This window comes from Aquila chrysaetos, chromosome 8 (assembly GCF_900496995.4).
Source record: "Aquila chrysaetos chrysaetos chromosome 8, bAquChr1.4, whole genome shotgun sequence".
Lineage (NCBI taxonomy): Eukaryota > Metazoa > Chordata > Aves > Accipitriformes > Accipitridae > Aquila > Aquila chrysaetos.
Genome location: NC_044011.1, coordinates 16,318,401 through 16,338,311, shown reverse-complemented (window position 1 = coordinate 16,338,311; position 19,911 = coordinate 16,318,401). Strand labels below are relative to the sequence as shown.

General features: G+C 37.5%; 1 protein-coding gene across 7 annotated transcripts in view; it reads right to left on the bottom strand.

Annotated features, from left to right (window-relative positions):
• The window catches only part of SCAF8 (SR-related CTD associated factor 8), a 168,906-nt gene that overhangs the window by 144,568 nt on the left and 4,427 nt on the right, over positions 1–19,911 (bottom strand). For 6 of the 7 annotated variants that reach the window (XM_030022347.2, XM_030022348.2, XM_030022349.2 and 3 more), the window contains exon 2: positions 249–332. In XM_030022347.2, the coding sequence (XP_029878207.1) occupies positions 249–332 (84 nt within the window). Of the gene's footprint in view, positions 1–248; positions 333–3,029; positions 3,049–19,911 lie in introns of those variants that run through there. The other variant, XM_030022351.2, reaches the window with a different exon arrangement.

Genomic DNA, 19,911 nt, shown 5'->3' with positions numbered 1-19,911 from the left:
GATTGAGGAGTCAAGTTGGTATAATTCTTTCTCACATATGACAACCAGGTAATGAAAGTCACACAATAAATTAAACCTTCTGTTGCACTCCTGATAATCCCATCACTATCACATTTGATCCTAACTTGGAAACTGTACACAGAACGAGGGAGGTGGAAAGTCCTGCAGAGAGTTCTTTAAGCTATTCAGTTATTTTGACACAAATGAGAAATGGAAAAGAAGTCAAAAGAAGTTAGCCAATTTCTTACCTTTATAGCCTTGATTGCTGCCTTGGTGATCTGTGTCATTTTAGCTTTAGAAATGGGTGGCTTATAATCATTTAGCGAGTACAACTGCCAAAAAAAAAAAAGTTATCAGAAATATATTCTGCAGTTTTAAGCCATATAAAAATACATTATTTTTCCATAAGAAAATGCCACTTTTAATTTTCATCGGATTTTAAGTATATATTACACCAGAAAAGGCAATCCCATATAAGAAAAAATAAAAAGGCCCCCCAAAATATAATGTAATATCCAAAATGCTTAAAAGATAACAGCTTTTTCTTTGCAATGGTCACTATATACCTAGTTTTACTAGCACTAAATACAGCACACACCTGCAGGTGAAGTTACACAGGAAATACGTATGATATGCAAATACGGTAGCTCTCATTAAATTTTTCTTTCCAGGGCAGAAAATTTAATATATTTGACTACCTTTATGGAAGCACAACAGGTGCTTAACCAAATACTTACTATATTCATCACCATACGCCTGCTGAATCAAATCTTTTTATTTTCCATTAAACAAAGAAATCCTACCCACTGAGAAAGGGCATGTAGCAATTTTGCCACTTAAAACAGCAGATTTGGAAAAAGTATAGACTTCCTTCATTCACTGCATCAACTCACTGAAATAATATATCAGAAGTATTACAAATGCTTAAGCAAAAATCCAGCTGGGTTCTCAAATTTAACACAGCTTTGTAACTTCATTAATATCTAACCGCCAAAACGGCCACAGTACACAAGTAGCAGAGTTCTGCAACAATTTTTGCCCAGGATGCAGTAATAACTCTATTCTTTTCACTTGTACATACATCTCCTAGTAGAGCAATCCAGCACGACAGATATTCATCAGAAGTTTGCTACATAGTGAGAACTGTACATTAACTAACTTCATAGCTATGACTGATAAGCGGTAATTGGAAACAACTCCTTCCTTCACAGAGTCAGGACACCAACATCCAAGGCTATTTACTTGCTGTGAAAACCTCTGATTATTCACAATATATGGCTTTGAACAAGATGCTGCTCTTTTCTGCTTCAACCCTTGGTGTTAACAGACAAGGACTGACCAGTATTTGCTGCTTTCACACATAAAAAGACCAGATACAAAATGCCAAACCAGTTTTAAGGATATTCTTGATGTAACTTACGCTGTATTTTTGTTTACAACATACATGTTTAGAAGCACATTAGCTCAAAAATAGAGCCCTGATAATGGGAATGACCATCCATAGACAATTTTTTTATTTCCTTCCTAAAGGCAGGAAGAATCAGAGTTTTTCCATAAAATGGTTATTGAAACAGAAACAAAGCCAAAAGAGCCCTCTCCTCTCCTACTACACAACCAGAGCAATGCAATATATTGAACTAGATTAATATCCATAAAGATATTAAAAGTATCTTTAACTTCCTAAGATTCATTCAACTTTCAGCAAACCACTAGCTCAGAAAACATAATTCAGAATTGTTTACATTTAACAAAGTAAAATGCAACAGTAAACCGGATCACACAGTGGAAAGGATTAGACAATCTTAAATATAGGTCATGCTCTCCAAGTTGCTTATAATAATTTATTGCTCTGAAGCTAACGTGGAGATATTCTTCAGTCATATTTGAGTTTCCAAGAGACAAGGATTTCTTCTGCCTGCAAACATGAGATGCTTTTTTCTATCCTTTCCTGTCAAAACCAGTTTTAACTAAAACTTTGCATAGCTGTCAAAAGACAATCTGAAAAAAAATTGGTTTGTCCAAGCATTAAGTATCAGTCTTCTAAGCTTGGAAGGATTTCCATTAAAACAGTGAAATTATAACGAGTTCACAGCTAGACATCCACTTCTAAAACAACTGTTACTACTTCTCACTAATGTTAATGCTAATTGCTGTTGCAAAATATTCTGAATTACTTACATGCTTCTTATACAAGAAAAAGCAAGACGTTTCTATAATTCAAATACATAAATGCTCTTCACCACCACAGGGGAAAGGAAAAAAAGAGGCAGAAAATCCAGAGTCTCCAGTCAGTTTCTTCTCTGTTTTATACTCATAGTTCAGTGCTCAACTTCCAGTTCTCACAGGTGATTTACCAGACTGTGGGTCACTCATCCTGGCTACTGGCTTGGCTGGATGATGTGCAACTACAGCTAAACTACTTCTGGGGCCACTACAGTGCCAGAAACATTTTGCTTACATTCAGGCAGTGCCTTAGCTGAGTCAGTTTGAGTATTCCTGGTCAGCACTCTCAAAGCTCAAAATACCAGTAAAAGCAATTCACAGATAAGTGCGCGAATGTGAAATCGGATTCAAGAAGCTACCTTGCCAATCCGAAAACAGTCCCAGAAGAGATAGGAACAGTAGCTCCTTCACCTATGACATACACAGCTATAAGTAGGCAGAACTGCTGACTCATGTGGATAGGCTGGGACCGCACCTGACCAATCCATCAGCTTTGAAATGATCAGGAGAAAAAAAAAGGGGACAGGGCAGTTCAAAGCATCGAGAAAGGTACACCACGGTGCTGGGAAACACGCAAGAGTTGCACATAACTGATTCTGAAGCATCAGCTGCATGCAGTCAGGTATCTTAGTACTACACATCTGGAATATGCCAAAAAACAACAGGATAATATGGGTTGTTGCTAGCATCCCATTACTTTATTCCAGGTAGCAGAGAGCCAAACTTAGCATTAAGTTTAAGGACAGATAATTCAAGCTAGAAAAAGAAAAAATGAACTAAAAGAAACAACCAAATTAAGAACATACTTCTGTAGAGATAGCCTTTTCGGACAATGGATGCACCTGTTCCAGGTTTTAACAGCCATAAAAGGAAAATACAAATCCCAAATTTGAAAGAAGCCAAGAAAAAAAAAAAATCATTCTTCTGAATTATTTTTCCTTAATTGTCTTTCAGAAGCTTTTAATTTCCTATAAATACATTTTGTTTTGAAAAGTACATTCACTTGGAAAACTGGTGACTTAGGTCTGTCAGTGCATGACAGAAGTCCAAAGCAGCAGCATTTGTACTAGGGACAAAGCGAGGGCCCAGTGTGAAATACCTACTTGCAATTTTGCAACATTTAATGCAATACTTAATATTTTTTTTTCAAAAGCAAAAAGCAAGCTTTGCTTACAAAATTAAGAAATGTGACATTTCTTAAAATTTCTTAACTCAATCTTCTAGTATTAAACAGAATTTAACTACATAAAACATAGACATCCCCAGCACAGTTTAATCCAAATGAAAGAGGGCTAATCCCCCTACACACACTTTTCTGAATACAGATATCCTAACGTGCACAAACATACCTACTGACAGCACACATGCTCTTTGCTCTATCTTCAGCAAATTCATACATTATGTTTATTAATAGTCAACCAGGAATCCCTCTCCACTTAAATCATAAAATGGTTTGAGTCAGAACGGACCTTTAAAAATCACCTAGTTCCAACCCCCCTGCCATGGGCACAGACATCTTTCACCGGATCAGATTGCTTAAAGCCCCATCCAACCTGACCGTGAACACTTCGAGGGATGGGGCATCTGCAACTTCTCTGGGCAACCTGTTCCAGTGTCTCACCAGCCTCATGGTAAAGAATTTCTTCCTTGTATCTAGCCTAAACCCACTTCCTTTTAGTTTAAAACTGTTACCCCTTGTCCTGTGACTACATGCCCTGGTAAAAAGTCTCCCTCCACCTTTCTTATAAGCCCCCTTTAAGTACTGAAAGGCCCCAGTAAAGTCTCCCTTGAAGTCTTCTCTTCTCCACACTTAACAACCCCAACTCTCTCAGCCTTTCTTCATAGGAGACGTGCTCCAGCCCTCTGATCATTTTCGTGGCACTCCTTTGGACCCGCTCCAACAGGTCGATATCCTGTCTTCTCCTGGGGACCCCAGAACTGGATGCAGTACTCCAGGTGGGGTCTCAAAAGAACAGAATAGAGGGGAGGAATCACCTCCCTCAACCTGCTGGCCACGCTTCTTTTTATGCAGCCCAGGATACAAGTGGCTTTCTGGGCTGCAAGTGCACATTGCCAGCTCATGTCTGATTTTTCATCTACCAACATCCCCGTGTCCTTCTCCTCAGGGCTTCTCTCAATCCATTCATCCCCCGGCCTGTACTGATGCTGGTGATTGCCCTGACCCAGGTGCAGAAGGACCTTGCACTCAGACTTGTTGAACTTCATGCAGTTCATGGGGACCCTCTCCTTAAGCCTGTCAAGGTCCCTCTGGATGGCATCCCTTCCCTCAAGCATATAAACTATACCACTCAGCCTGGCGTCATCTGCAAACTTGTTGAGGATGCACTCAATCCCACTGTCTATGTCATTAATAAAGATATTAAACAGTATCGGTCCCAATATGGACTCCTGAGGGACACCAGTTGTAACTGACCTCCATTTGGATATTAAGCCATTACCTGCAACTCTTAGGATGCTGTCATCCAGCCAACTCCTTATCCATTGAATAGTCCATCCATCAAACCCATTTGCTCTACTACTAGACTGGCTAGAGAAGCAAGACTTGTTTGCCTCTCTACTAATGAAAACTTTGGTTTTTCATCTAGCATAGATGATTTTTAAGACAGTAGGCATTTAAAGAAATCAGATATTCTTCAAATCTAGTTAAAGCAAAATAACTGCAATTTATTCAGGATTATAAAATATGAAAAGAAAGAGTTAAAAATACATATATTATTTTTGTTTTTAAAACTTGTGCTTGTATTCTGGCTCATTTTTCCCTGTATGCCCTTTTGTACAAATGCTTAGCCAAAACAGTTTGCTATAATTATTTCCTGATCATGCTTTTGTACAGCGTTCATGCTCATTGGCAGAAGATAACTGCTTGCCCTCACATAAAAGAAGGCTTTAAACAAACTAGGAAAAAATGGCAACATGGCTAAATAGTAAAGTCAGTGAAACTATCTGAAGTGAAATGATATATTTCAGAAAATCAGAAGTGGTATCCAGAAGGGGAGGAAAAAAACCCAAAACCATGACCACAAGCTCTAACAAGTAATGTACATGTAAAAATACAGCAATCAAGTTTGAGAAACAAACAGGAACAAGCATAGAAATAAGCCCTTTTCAGAAGAGAAAAGGAATAGCAGATGTATTAGAGCGATCCTCCAGGGCCAATCAGCACAAAGAAGGACTCATAGGAGATAAAGCCCTACAGAAAAAGAACCCTCCCCTTCTCTTTTTAGATCTACACACTGAGGAAGAACTGTGGAGACTTCCCATACCAGAATCCTCCTCAAGTGTGTTTGTAAGAAGGTAAAGAACAAGCTCACAATGTGAAAAATAATGAAGTACTGGAATGGAACTCAAGAATGAAAGACCTCTAGCTGTGATTCATGAATTTGCACTTGAAACAGTCTCAATCTTGTAGCTTTAAGAGACAGGAAAAGCAACATGAATTTCTGACAAGGGTTCAAGGGGAGAATTACGAAACAACGGATCAGTTAGGTTCAATGTTTGTACCAGAAAAATCTGTATAAATTACTCAAAAGAAAAGAATTAGTGGGTGCACAGATTAATTCCATGCAGCTATTGTAAGGAAAAGCCATATCTCAGTCTATTGTCCTCCGAAAGACTCAATGAACACACTGAGAAATCACTGATATAGTCCACCTGGACTACCAAAAGACATTTACCAAAGATCTCTCACAAACAGCTCCAAAGAAGCTAAGCTTTCCTAAACAGGCCCTTGCGTTACAAATAACCTGACCAATACTCCTTAAAGACAGCCAGCAAACAATCTGAATAAACAGTCATTTTGTTTATAGTAGAGGGAAGTCCCAATAGAGTGCCACTTATGCTGTGGACTGTGCCCGTGGCGTCACATATATTCTGGAAAGGACAAAGTCAGACTATCAAAAACTGCAAAGGAACATCAGTGACGCTAATGAGTAATAAAAAGGCAGACAAATTAAGCATGAGTACACATGAAGTAGTGGACGCTGGCTTTGAAGCTGACTATTGCCATTCAGGAACAGGATCTGCTGATACGTGAGACATTTCTTTGAAAGCATCAACTCAACAGTAAACCAGAAAAATCTCAGTAGTAAATGCAGCAAACAGACTTTTAGAACCACAACATTATTTAGGCAACTGTACTAAGCTACACGGCACTCTCAACCTCTCAATACTTCTGGAATTTCTGCCCTCCCCTCTGATCTCCAAGGCTGGCATGAAATCTTTAGGGATAATGAAAACTACGGAGAAGCTTTCAAGTGAAAAACAAAGGTGGCTAGGACTCTTCAGCCTGCAAACAGCATCACTAAGGGGATGGCAGATGTCAATACAATCTGAGTACTGGATATCAACTGGGAAGGATGGGACTGGAGGAGTGCACCAAATGAGATAAGCAGGGAGCAAATGAGAGCCAGGCTGGTGGATGTGGCCTCAGACTGCCCAACATGGTTTTCCTCAGCCTGGGAGGGCAGCTCTGGTGTGCCTCAGAGGTACCTGACTCACTCCTGAACTGTTATCACCAACTTGCTAAGTCTGTGCCCAAATACCATAATGAAACACACCCACTCTTTTAAATAACTGTATCAAATACAGTTAGCTATCTGTATGCTAGTATAAAATGCAGCTCTCAGTTTAAAAGAACTTATTCAAATGAAGTTTGAGCCTTATCACAGCGGGCAGCTGCATTGTTTCCACAATAGAAATACAGTTCATTTAAGAGGGTCAAAAGTGAAACACTGTAATCTTCAAGTGGCAGACAAAACCAGAAGTTTCAGAGGTTTTGAAGCATGCTAGTCACATTTACAATAAAAGCTGGAAGAAGAAAGCAAAGGAGCAGACACATAAACCATTATGCAAACTTCAAAAAATGTGTTTTACAGCTGAGCTACCATATGATTCCACGAATTATGAAGAAAATCTGCCTAATTCCATTCACTAGCCATTTACCTGCTTTTTTGGATAAACATCAACTCATACGAAACTCTTGCCCAAAACCTGATCAGTATTTCTTTCAGCGTCTGATCGCTATTGATAGATATGTGATGACCAATGGAACTTGTTTTCTCTAGTTATTTTCTTAAGTTCACAGTTGGAAGGACTTGCATAGTAGAAGTATTTGCATAATTTCTTACATGAAAAACCAGTAAGTACAGAAACTTTCTGTTGAAATCTGAGGCACTGCTGTAGTGAACACCACAGTTTGGAGTGTCTTTTTAAGATGTACTCTAAGAGAATAAAAATTTCTCTCCACACACTCCACATCTATCTCCACTTGATAATATACATACATATCAAAATCCAATTAAAAAAAAAGTCGCGTGTTGTCGGATCAATTTATTTTTCCCATTCATTTAGTAATCGATTTTGCACCAGAAACTAAAAAGTATATGCTGATCTACACAAACCCAATATTTATTTCTGAGCTATCCTAATATCTAAGGGGGAGAAAGAGTCTCCTGATATTCACCCAGAAAAGAGCACTGCTGCAAAGAGCTGTGTATTCACCCAAGGGTCATTCTGACACAAAGGCTCTCCTGAGCAAAGTCACCACAACACAAACATAATGTTTGGGAGAAAGCTGCTTTAGTAAGACCAACCAACTTGAATGAATCGAAAGGTTAAACCCTGATAAAAAACTATAAAAATCCATTACAAAATCATGTGGTACGTTTGTTTGGTACTGTCCATTCTTGAACTATGGCACATCACTCAGAAAACTAAACGTGACACATGCCCTCTCTGAAGGTAGATAGCATTATCACGCACAAAATTAACTGAGCAACAGAAAGAAACTGCATGTCTGATGCTAAAGAAAACAAAATTAATGACTTCCAAAGAACACAAACGTTAAGAAGGAACAAAGACTAAACTTCTACAGAATTTCATGGGGGTGGGGGGGAAGTCTAACACAATCAGAGACAAGTCACAAGGGAGTCTGACTGTACTGGTAAGAGAAACGATTTCCAAACTGTTGGCTCAGTTTTTGAAAAAACAAGTGTTAAATAATAAAGTTAGAAAAAATGTTAAATGCAGGCTTCCCATTTGACCTTTTGGGAATAATTTTATTTTTCTCTGTGAGAAAAGGCATAGCAAAACTAAAGCGAGTACTTCCAAGTTACTGTAAAAAGTGCCAGTGATTTTTCAACTCAGTGCACTTAATAGGAGTATATATTTGATTGCAATGTCAATGAAAATTTAATGTTCTATCACAGTTTATTCTAGAAAGCTGTGGACAAGACGCTGAACTGCTTATCTCAAGTATTCTAGATGATTTAACATTCTCAGCTCCAAACACATTGCAAACAATACTGGAAGCTACAAAATACAAATGAGCGTTAATCTTCCCAACCCATTTATAGCTATAGAAAACACCAGATCAACTTGCAGTGAGATTTGTGTGAGGGGAAGTTGTTTTACTGCTTTGCTGTATGATGATTCCATCCAGCCATGCCCTACGCACATCACCATTTTGATAATTAGGTAGGGGACAATCAATAAACCTTTGATAGGAGCATGCATGTTTGATTAAACACTGAATATAAATCACAGGAAATCCTTAAAGGGAAGGCTTGAATCTGAATGGCACTTCAGGGACAAAATGAGTCCACAAAGATACACTTATCACCAAATCCTAACCTGTCTCAGTGAAAGCAATTCCCAAGGTAATGAACTTGCAAAGTAAGAATCAGATGCCAGTCAAATGGCCATGTAAGCAGGTAGCAGCTTATTAGACAGATAGCACTGAAAGTCTTCAAAATTATCAAAGTAATAGGTAGTTTTAAGGCCGGATTTTTGTTCTGGTTCTATAAGACTATCTCTAAACCTATTTTGTTACTGTCTGAGTTATAAAATAGCAGAATTTATTTTTACAAGTTCTTAGCCTGACACAACTGTACAGAAATGTAACAGACACACACAGAGGGTCAAACCCGCATCACATGTTCAAAACTATCAGTAATTCCTCCCCATCTCTGTAGTAGGAGTGTAACGGCTAACCAATTCACCTTGAAATCATGCCTCAAAAAAACTTCCCTATCCAACTGTGCTTCACTCCTCCAACTTGTTGGCCTTGTGTCACACACCAAAACATTCAGTAGCATGACTTACTGCCATAGGAAGGTGAAAAACCCCAGCGTCATAGCTTATATTGTTAACCAAGTCTACTGCTTAACAGGAATGTAAATTGGAAAATTCTCAGTGGAGGACTTGAAACACAAGACTCAAGTGTGCTTGTGGGATCCTGACTCATGCCCATTCCATGATGAGAGGAAGACCCTCTCACCATATAGATATCATATATGCCAGGTTCCTTTTCCAGTTCCTCCAGAGTCTCCCGAAATTGCATATACACTGCCTTTTTTATTCACCCTCCACATCCAAAGCCTCACCAGGTCTTGGGATGTTCTTGTCAAACTTCACCCAGCCCTAGTGAGCTTGGCCATTTCAAGTGCCAGGAAGTTTGACAGCAGAGACCTGGCAACTGTTTCAAGCTCCCTGCCTCATCATGCCTCTGGGCTGAGCATCACCAAGGAGCACCCACTCCTACTTGGACCCCAGCAAGAAGTGATGGTTGCTATTAGGACTGCTTTTCTCTGTCCCTCTCTGGTTCCCTCTTTTTAAATTCTTTTTATTCCTAACACCTTTCTACCTTCTTGTACTAATTTATTTTTACCTCCTCTTTTTTCCTTTCCCCCCCCCCCCTCTTTCTCCTTACCTCTCCTCCTTTTCTTTGAGCTAGGGCATGGTAAAAAATGTTTTATTTACTGATGCATACCACTAGGTCAGAGAAAACTAATAGAAACAGCATTCAATAGTAGTTGTTTATGGAAGGTAATATACAGTTGCCCTTTTAGTGATACTTTCTCTGCATATTATTTTAGCCACCAGCAACCCACAGCTCAGTGATTCCTGATCCAGCATCAACTGATCTTCATAAAAATCTCTGCATTCCCTCCACACAGGGAATTCAAATTTATTTTTTTTTTTAATACATTTAAATCTTTAGCATGCTCAACATCTTTTGGCAAAGGCACATAGTTTAATCAAAACCTGTGCAAAGAAACTCCCTTTTCTTAATTTGAAGCTGTGCTTATCAGTGACACTGGGTTTACCTAGCTTCTACACTGGAAAAAACAGTGATTTACCTCTTCCGTATCACCAGTACAGTAAACCCCTATCTCATCATCTTCCAGTCATCTTTGTTCTAGCCCGGAAAGAGTATTAGTATTTAGTAATTTCTCATACAGACCTGTTCCATTCCTTTGACTGTCCTTTCTGCCCTTCTCTGTACATGCAGTTCTGCCAACATGGTCCCGTGAGGTGCAAACTAGACTGCATGTGGCATAAGATAAAGATGAAATGGCAGTATAACGAGTCTCTATTTCTTTCCTAATTTCCAGGATTCTGATTGCTATTTTGACTACTGCTGAACTTTGAACAGGCATTTTCATTTCAGTTGCAAGATCTTATTAATTACCAAATGATATAATTTCAGTGCCCATCACTGTGTACATAAAGCAAGGGTTACCTTTTTCATACTATCTCTCCAGCCTGCATTACCACATTTAACTTGCTGTACTGACTGTTAGATGGCACCCTGCAATTTCATGAATACCCTTTTGCAATCCTTCACGGCTACCCCTTCAGTATCAATATCCTGAATAACTTAATACTGTCAACAAACTTTTTTGCCTCATTATTCTACCCCTTTTCCACAGCATTTATGAATACGCTGAAATGCACAGATTCCCAGCACAAACCCACGTAAGATGCCATCATGAAAAAAGACAATTTATTTCTACACACAAACTTTTCCCCCATCCCCCCTTTTAGCAGTCATCTATCAATGTAAGGATGCACTCTTCATGGCAATTCAACTTCTTTTCAAACTTTTCGGGATGGATCCTCTCAACTACTTTTTGGAAATTCAAGTAACACCAGATAGTTCTTCCCTGTCCACATACTTGCTAATTCTCTCAAAGAACTCTCATACATACATGGCATATTATTTTCTTTCATAAAAGTCACACCAATTCTTCCTCATTTTATGATATTCACCTGTATCTTGTTTCAAACAATTTCAACTTCTTCTACTTCTCATCACTTTTAATTGATACCTTTTCTGTTCTTACATTCATTAAAAAAGAAAAAAAAAAGCCTTAAGACTCAGTTTTTAGTATCACATCCTAAAACAAGCACTTCTTCCATACCACCCTCTTCACTGCAGTCAAGCAATATTATCTGGAAATAGATAGAAATGGTCCTCACAGGGATTTTGTATGGATTTGTTGGACAATGGTAAAAGTGTCATTTCCTCATGCATCTCCTTCAGAAGTAACAGGTTCCAAACGCAACAAGTTACATAGATTTACTACATAAATGTACATTTAAATATCATATCCAAGAAAGAACCAGGCTGGCAAACAAAGCTAATTATAGTCACAATTTTGTATTTTCCTCTATCTGATATAACAACGTCATGATTAGTGCAGCAAAAAGCAATGGTGTTTAGAGCTAAGAAACTACGTAAAAGGCATAGTCCAGTGTACATAAAAGTTAGGTTTAACAGCATTACTTATACTCCCTGTCCCCAACATCGTTTTAAATAAAGTCCTATTTCCAAACTTAGGGGGGAAAAAACATGGGCTTGCTCAAAGATTTAATGAGCTATACAAATTATACATTGGGAATAGGGGAAAGGCAAAAGGTCAGGTTGATGCTATTAAGCACTGAATTTCTGCTCTGTATTTTTTATTTAATTCTGTTAAGAAAAGTGATATTCAAGAGAAAGATTACTGAAAGTCTGGGAATTCATCACCATATTTCAAATTTTGATTGTTCAGTAATGCAAACATTTTTATCATTATAACTGTAATTCAAAAAGTGCTTCAAAAGTTAATTCTATTGTAAATGTCTGTAAAAAGTTAATTCTATTGTAAACAGCTGTAATTTACAAGGCAGTATACTACACAATGCTAAGCTATGGTCTAAAGTTTCTCAGGTGAAGACCAGGCAGCATGCACATGAACTACATCCTCTGTGGATGGTCAGTCGCTTACAGAGCAAGTTACTGCATCTCCATGGAAGGCAATGGCATACTACGCTTCTACAAAGTCCAGCACTTAATTCCGAGATCTTTCACCACTCTCATTCAACAGGCAAGAAAGGGAGCCAGACACCTGTTTCCCTACCAAAATTTTGAATAAAAATTAGAACAAAGTACTACTTTTATTAAAATATAGCTTCATAAGTAATAGATCCTTTTTCATACCTCTGGCCACATCTTAAAAAGGCAAGAGAAGAGTGGCTAGGAAATAATTTTTCATATAAGACTAATTTCGCCACTAAAAGGCTTGAAAGCTATGAACACCTCTGTTCTCATGTGATCTAAGGAACAGATATTCATATAGATGAATATCTGTTACACTGTTAGAGCAACTAAGGGAATAAACATTGTGATACTGATACTGTAGGACTCAGACCAATCTCTAAGTATGAGATTATGACCAGAAGTGCTGTCAGGCATATCAATTACATGTATCACTACTGAAATATTTTTACAGTCTTCCCTGGCTGCTACCAGGACACAACACTAACCAGATGTGATATATAATAATAAATGTCTGTAATTTTGATGTGCAAAAGAAGAAATAAATACTTAGAAGTCAAGCCTAATACATATTACCTTAATAAATTAGGTAAATTTCTTTCACATTTCAATAGCATCAAAATAAATCAAATCCAATTGTATATACAGAAATAGTCACTAAATTGCCTACCAAATATTTATATCACCACACTGCAAAGAACAAGAGAAGAGTATTGTCAGTTATTGCTTTAAAAAAAGGACAGAATCAACAAACTTCTATTATGTTGCATTTTACACACTGTTCTGAAATTTAACCTCTGGAAAAGTTACTTACATTACATAAGCCCATCCCTCAGTGAATAGGATTTTTCCTTGATTCCAACTAGGACCTACCAATGAGAACTATTATTTAAACCCAATCAGCACCTTGTTACTCTCTGCACTGCACAGAAATGTTAAAATATATACCAAAGATGTGCACAAAGGATGACCAGAATGGCAGATGCTCCATTCTGCATAAGGTATTCAGTTTGGAGGGAAAACAACAAAAAATTCTTTTCTTCCAGTAATCAACCGAGACAATACGAGTTGCCAAAATCCAACATTAAAAAAAGCACAGAACAAGAGAGGGTTGCAACTCAAGAGCAACTATCTTAATACAACTGTTTTAAAACACTTAAAAGTGCATGACATGGTTTAAATTAACAAACATAAAATAATAGTCAATATGCGATACCCCAGTGTGTGTCTTCCTTTTACTGTTGAACTTAACTGATTTACAAAAATTTCAAAAGCAACCGAGAACACTTACATGAAAAGCTTACCTCCAACACATCAGCTGTATTATACAACACTCTTCACATATGTTTATATTTAAAAAGGACATCTGAATATTCATCCTAACTGAATGTATAAGCAATTAAGTGAAATAAGATGCAAAGTTAATACAGCAGTCTCTCCAGTCCATCACATTTCAGCACATGAAGAAGTCAGGTGTTACCATCACTGCCTTTGCGCAGTCCTTTTTCTACCTCTTTCATTTTAAGGAAGCAGAATTACAACTTTCAATTTACTGAACCTGAACAATTTGAGATGGAACAACAAAATTCCATTTTAGTTTTCATATATTTGAGCCAAAAGGCATATTACAGCCTATTTACAATTTCCTCTAAACCCTCTTCATTACTACTTTCAAAGAAAATTTTTAAGTTCTGTTGGTACAACTTGCTTTGTAGAAACCGACTATAAACATAAAACTGGAATTTAAATAAACCACCTGGATTCAACTCTAGTCTCCTAAATAGCATGCAACTAGGAAACAGATGTTTAGTTCAGAATAGCCTCTAGAACATACTTCATTTGCTCCTAGCCCTTTACAAGCCATAAAATACAATTTCCCTTTTTCTCTTCATAGTAACTTAGGATGTTTACTGCATGGGAACAAAAAGCTTAGAAAAAACTAAATGGACCACATAAAAGAGCTAGGCAAGACTGAGCGCTTTACCAATGCCCAAACTCCCAACAACAGAAAGGAAAGATTGATCAAAAAGTCCAGATGATCTTTGAAAGCATATCACATAAGAAAACAAGGAATATAACTGGGGTATTTCACCTTCTGCAATTTTCTCATCATTCCTGCCATATGGCTAATTTCCATCATTACCACTTTATCGTGATTTTATAGCTAATTCTAGATGACCAACAGGAAAATCAGCCAGCTTCAGGCACAATGTCAGTCTCTGTAGATTTCCAGAGGTGAGCTTGTGGGCTGCCCGCACTGGAGAAGTGCCCTTTGTTCTTGTTGCAACGGACTGGTTTGGTAACGTGTGGTGCAGTACGGAGTTAAATGCCTTAGAGTAAGTCTAAATACAATCACACATCTACAATTGTGAGGTATGAAATATAGGGACAGATCATAAACAGTATGAAAATCAAAGACTCACACATTTTCTCTGCCAACTGTTTCTAGGGCTCACAACAAAAGCTGTCCCATCATATTAATTTCAAAATGTTTTCTCCTTAGATATGGTTTAAAATCCCCAGCAGTCACAATGAAACTTCATGATTTAAAATTTTGAAAAAATCATAGTTTATAGTGGGTTGCATTTCTCCAACCAATGTATTTGTTATATAAATGTTCCTCCTTTCCTGTTATGTGTTCCACTTCACTCTTCTGAAAATTAAGAAGCAGTAGCTACTACTGCATATCTGGTAACCAAGCTATGAAGATCAACATGTTATCTGAAGCTGTAATTTAGAGCAGATTCAGAGAATAACCTATTCCTTTTCACATGAACCAGCTTTGTTTTGTTAATATGTATAGAGGATTCGGGATTCTGAAAAACTTCAGTCTGCTCAGACCTTTCCATAGGCTTCCAACAATCTGGTTAACACATTCTAAGCCCTTTGGACTTAACCTCTGGAAAATCCAAAGACATTTATGATTATTTCTCTTTCTAAAACTGCAATCACATCAATATCAAAATATTAGAATTGTATTTTTATCTATCGTACTAATTTCTAAATTATCCATCAAGAGAGCTCCATAAAGTCATGCCATGAGGCCAAGATTTTTAAACCAACACTTTCATAGTGGGCAACAATTTACAGTATTTTGTACTTCTTTAAAGAAAAGATGAGCTATAGAATAATAGGGATGGAAAGCAAAGGATGCACATAATTAATTCTACTTCAGTTTTTCAAAGTAACTAATATACTAAAAACAGAAAACCAAAAAAACAAGGAAACCCTTACCACTCAACTCCAAATGAATGAGTATTTGGAAACATTGAACCCTATGACAGGCAACACAAGCAAGAAGATGGATCTTCTGAAGTATCTTTCCCAAAAAAGCATGCTAATTCCATTATAAATTCCAATTCCAACATGTAAGATAGCTGTTCACTGCCTTGCATGGAACACCTTGTGAGTTGTCATCAGTGTTTATAAAAGAATATTTACTCCAATCTTTCACATTATAGACAGAACTTCACAATAAACAAGCTCAAGGCTACCAAAACAGGTCCCTTCAATCTCTCAGCTGTTGCTACCCTACACTGCTTTACTGCTCAGCCACCATCCACCCAAACCACCATTCCTCGCTACTACTGCCTCCTGGATCTCAGCTCTGCCCCTCCGCTTTTACACATCTTCTTTTGTGCCCTCATTGTAAATGGGAACCAGAGCACACACTGCCAACCCTCAAAAACCATCAACAGCAAACAAAATAACAAAGGTGTCAAGCCTTCCACACATCTATTTTATTATATTAAACATGTGCATTATATTTCTGAACATCAAAGCATCAGAAAAATGCCCACCAGCTACCTGCTTGTACAATCACAAAGCTAGGAGAAAAGATAGCAATCCAGTAATATTCATTTGGAACTTGAAAAAAAAAAAAAAACAAACCACCACCTCATACAATCAAGAACAGTACCCAGTAAAACCAGGTAAGCTCTGTAGGCAAACTCTTGGAAAAAAAAGTGGAAAGAAAATGATAAGTTGTGGTATATCCATAGTTGCCATTTTTGTACAAATGGTAGCTCACTTGCCAAAAGCATACCAGCACAAACATGAGGCTATTACAAGAAATACACATCTATGGTGGGGATAAATCTGACAGAGGGTCATGGTGGCAATGCACTCATTTCATTTCCTCTTACTTCCTCCGAATTTTAACAATTCCTTTTTAAATTCTATTTAAAAAATGTCTCCTTTTGGTAAGTACAACTGGCAAGGATAGCTGAAGACAAGAACTAGTATAGCCATAGCTGAAGATAACTCTTTTTCTCCTGAAGAACATGTAACCTACAGTGTAGAAGCAGCTGCTGAATAAGGTTAATAAAATTACCTAGCTGACTGCTGCTGCTGTCAGTGCTCCCAGAGAAATACTGAAGTAGCTCCAAAGCAGCGAAGAAACAGAAAGAAAAGGAATGCAGATGCAATTCATTAAAACTTTTAATACAGAAACAAGGACTAGTATTGCTTATTGAGTTCAAAGTCAAGCTCACTGAACTCTGGATACACACGTGAACAGACAATTATGCACCACTGTCCCAGGGCTCGCAATGGAGTTACGCTAGCGGCTGCTGAGGCCAGGAATACAGGCTCTAACCAAGCCTGCATCAGCCACTCAGGATAAATTTCTTGGTGCCTGTCTGGAGGTAGAATGATGAACCAATTTTACAGACAAGAAAAAAGTGGGCCTCTTCCTAAGTGAAAAAAATCCTCATGAAAGTAATCAAGTGTCTAGACCATATTTTAAAACCTGCTTTGTCAAATACTTTTGTTCTGAATGTTTTTTTTCCTGTAAGAAAGCCATTTGGATTACTAGACTCCACTTTTAGACCTGCCACAGGAAAACAGACTGCTGATGGCAAACTCAAATAAGACTTGTTAAGATAATTTCAAGTACTTTAACAAAGATTGTAGCCCCAGGCATGGTCTTAGTGAGTAGGTGAAAATCAAAGCATCTGAAGTCATGAGAGTTCAGAAGTGCATTTGTTTTAAACTACAAAATGGTTCACTGCCCTCTAGATTGAGTAGCAAGCAGGTTCAATACTCATACTTCTAACTATCCAGTTACAACTCAAGAGTGTTAGCAGAATCCAGAGATCTACATTACCCTCACAGGCTTATAGGGATCTAATCCAGACCACAGTTTAAGAAGAAATTTAAGTATATGTATTGAAGACAGAAAAATAATCAATGTCTGTCCTACACTACTTCATAAAAGAAATGAGGTCATTGAGCAAGATATGCACAAAAACCCCCTAACATTTTGGGCCTTTATCACAGCCTTGCATGATCAAGTCTTTACAAGCACAGAAGTCAAGATTCTGTGGCTTGCGGAAGTCTAAGGTCAGATCAGTCTTTGAAAATGTTACATTAAAACTGTAAATATTTATTCAGCACACATGAAAACATTTAATCAGGTGAACATCAATTTAATATTTACTGTATCTTGAAGAGAAAAGGGCTTTCTTTCCCTGTGCCCTTTTAACAAAAAGCAAATAGCTGAGAACCAGCAAAGTTCAACTCTTGCTGGGATGCAACAGAGTGAAATATTTACATTTCACTGATACTGCTCTTAATGTTCCTGACAGCAAAAGAGAAATTAACAAACTCTTACATATTTTGCTGTATCTTAAGGGAATTCATGCAGTTTATAAAGATCCAGTGTTTCTTCTCCGAGGAACACTGAGATTATAAAGCAAAATAAAACTGAAGACCTTTTTCACATCCACACCAGAGGTTAAGAATGAAAAACAGAGACAACCTTTCAGATGTGTGTCCACATGCACATGCAAATATCACCAAGTTAACTTTTTCTTCTGAAACATAAGAATAGAGGTAAACCAAAAGCTTTCAACCCAATTTGCTATGACAAAATTTACAAATATCAGACCGTTAATGCAATTATCAGATAAACAAAAAAGAAGAAAGCTTTAAATGTACAATAGTTGCAGAATCCTTCAAAACAGTACAGGATATGAAGTAAGGTTGTACTTTTTTTTTATGACTGGTAAAATATTAGCGAGAGAGAAGAGGAAACAGACACAAGTTTTCTCATTTTCTCAGCAGCTAGGAAAAAAGCTCTGCAGATGTTTCAGGTGCTTCAGCCAATGTGAAACATGCAGCAGAATCTAAGAAAAATATCTTGCCAGGGAGTAGCTTATATGCCCTTTCACCGTTCCTCATACATAACTGCTAGTATCACTACTTGCACTAATCAAAGCCCTGGCTCCTCATTTCAAGAGCATCCTTTTTTTCACTCTCCCCAGCTCTTCAGCATCAATCTCTATTTAGCATCTTCATGAGGCATACCATTTAGCTTTTTTTAGCATCAGCTGGCATTCTTTCATGAAAAAGCTGCCTCAGTGACTTAGAATATGCCATTTAAATAAAGTAGTCTAAAATAGAATATTTGATTTGCACTTCTGTAGTTTTGTTCACCTATACTCCAGTGCTCAGTAATTAAAATGTGGGTTATTTCCAAGGGTCACATTTCTGAAATTGTAGTCAACTGAACTGTTCCCCACTGCCACTTAAAACATACCTTCTAAAGAAAGATCATGATAAAAGTGACCAGCCAACAATGAAGTGCAAATAAAGTATATAGACAACAGCATTGCCAGCAAATGATCAGTGACTGTTATGTCCCTACCACTGACAAATTTCAGAACCAGTTAACCCCAAAGTAGCAATGATCACTTTACATATCGCTTATCTTACGTGGCTCTCAACCATTCTACACACCAAAAGCTCACTGTGACTCCACTTTAAGAGCTACGCAAGGACAACCACTTTCATTGTAACAGCTGAACCCCAGCCTAGCAATGCTGTGGAAGTTTTAATTGTGAATCTCGCACCCTAGGAGACATTTAGATTAACAAGAGAAAAGGCATAGGAACCCACATCCCTCTTAAAACAAACTGTAATCACTACCTTAATCTTACAGTGCTTTATGTGCATCCTCATCTTAAAACACTTTAAGACAAAGCATATTCCGTCTCCATGATGACAGTTTTCCATTCAATTCCCTTGTATATGAAAACATCCGCACCCCATTGTACAGAGAAAAGGAATTAAACTTTTTATATGAAACAAGCTCAAATGAACACAGCATTTCTGAAAGGAATCAGAAGACACATAACTTTTTCAATTGTGGGCTTCAAGGGAGCAGCTTTGCCTTATTTTTTTTTTTTTTTTTTTTAATATATGATTGGCCTTTCCACAATTGCCTCTCCAGTATCATAATACATTGTGTTGCCTGACAAATACAAAAACTGTAATTTTTCCACCACATTTCATCTCAAATTCGTAGCACTGGATGCTAACAGCTACTGTTCACTGGATTCAACAATATAAACTCTACAATTAGGTATGTTTGATAGCTTAAAAAAAAAAAATCTAAAAACTACCCTAAGTAGGTTTTAGCACTGCTAACCTTCTAAATGGCTGTAGTGCAAAACTGCAGGTGCCAGTCTCAGCAACTTATAAAGCACAAGTGATTTTCAATGATTTGACCGAAGTGTGCATAGCTTATGCATGAGATATTTTTATTTTGTTTTTAAATAAAT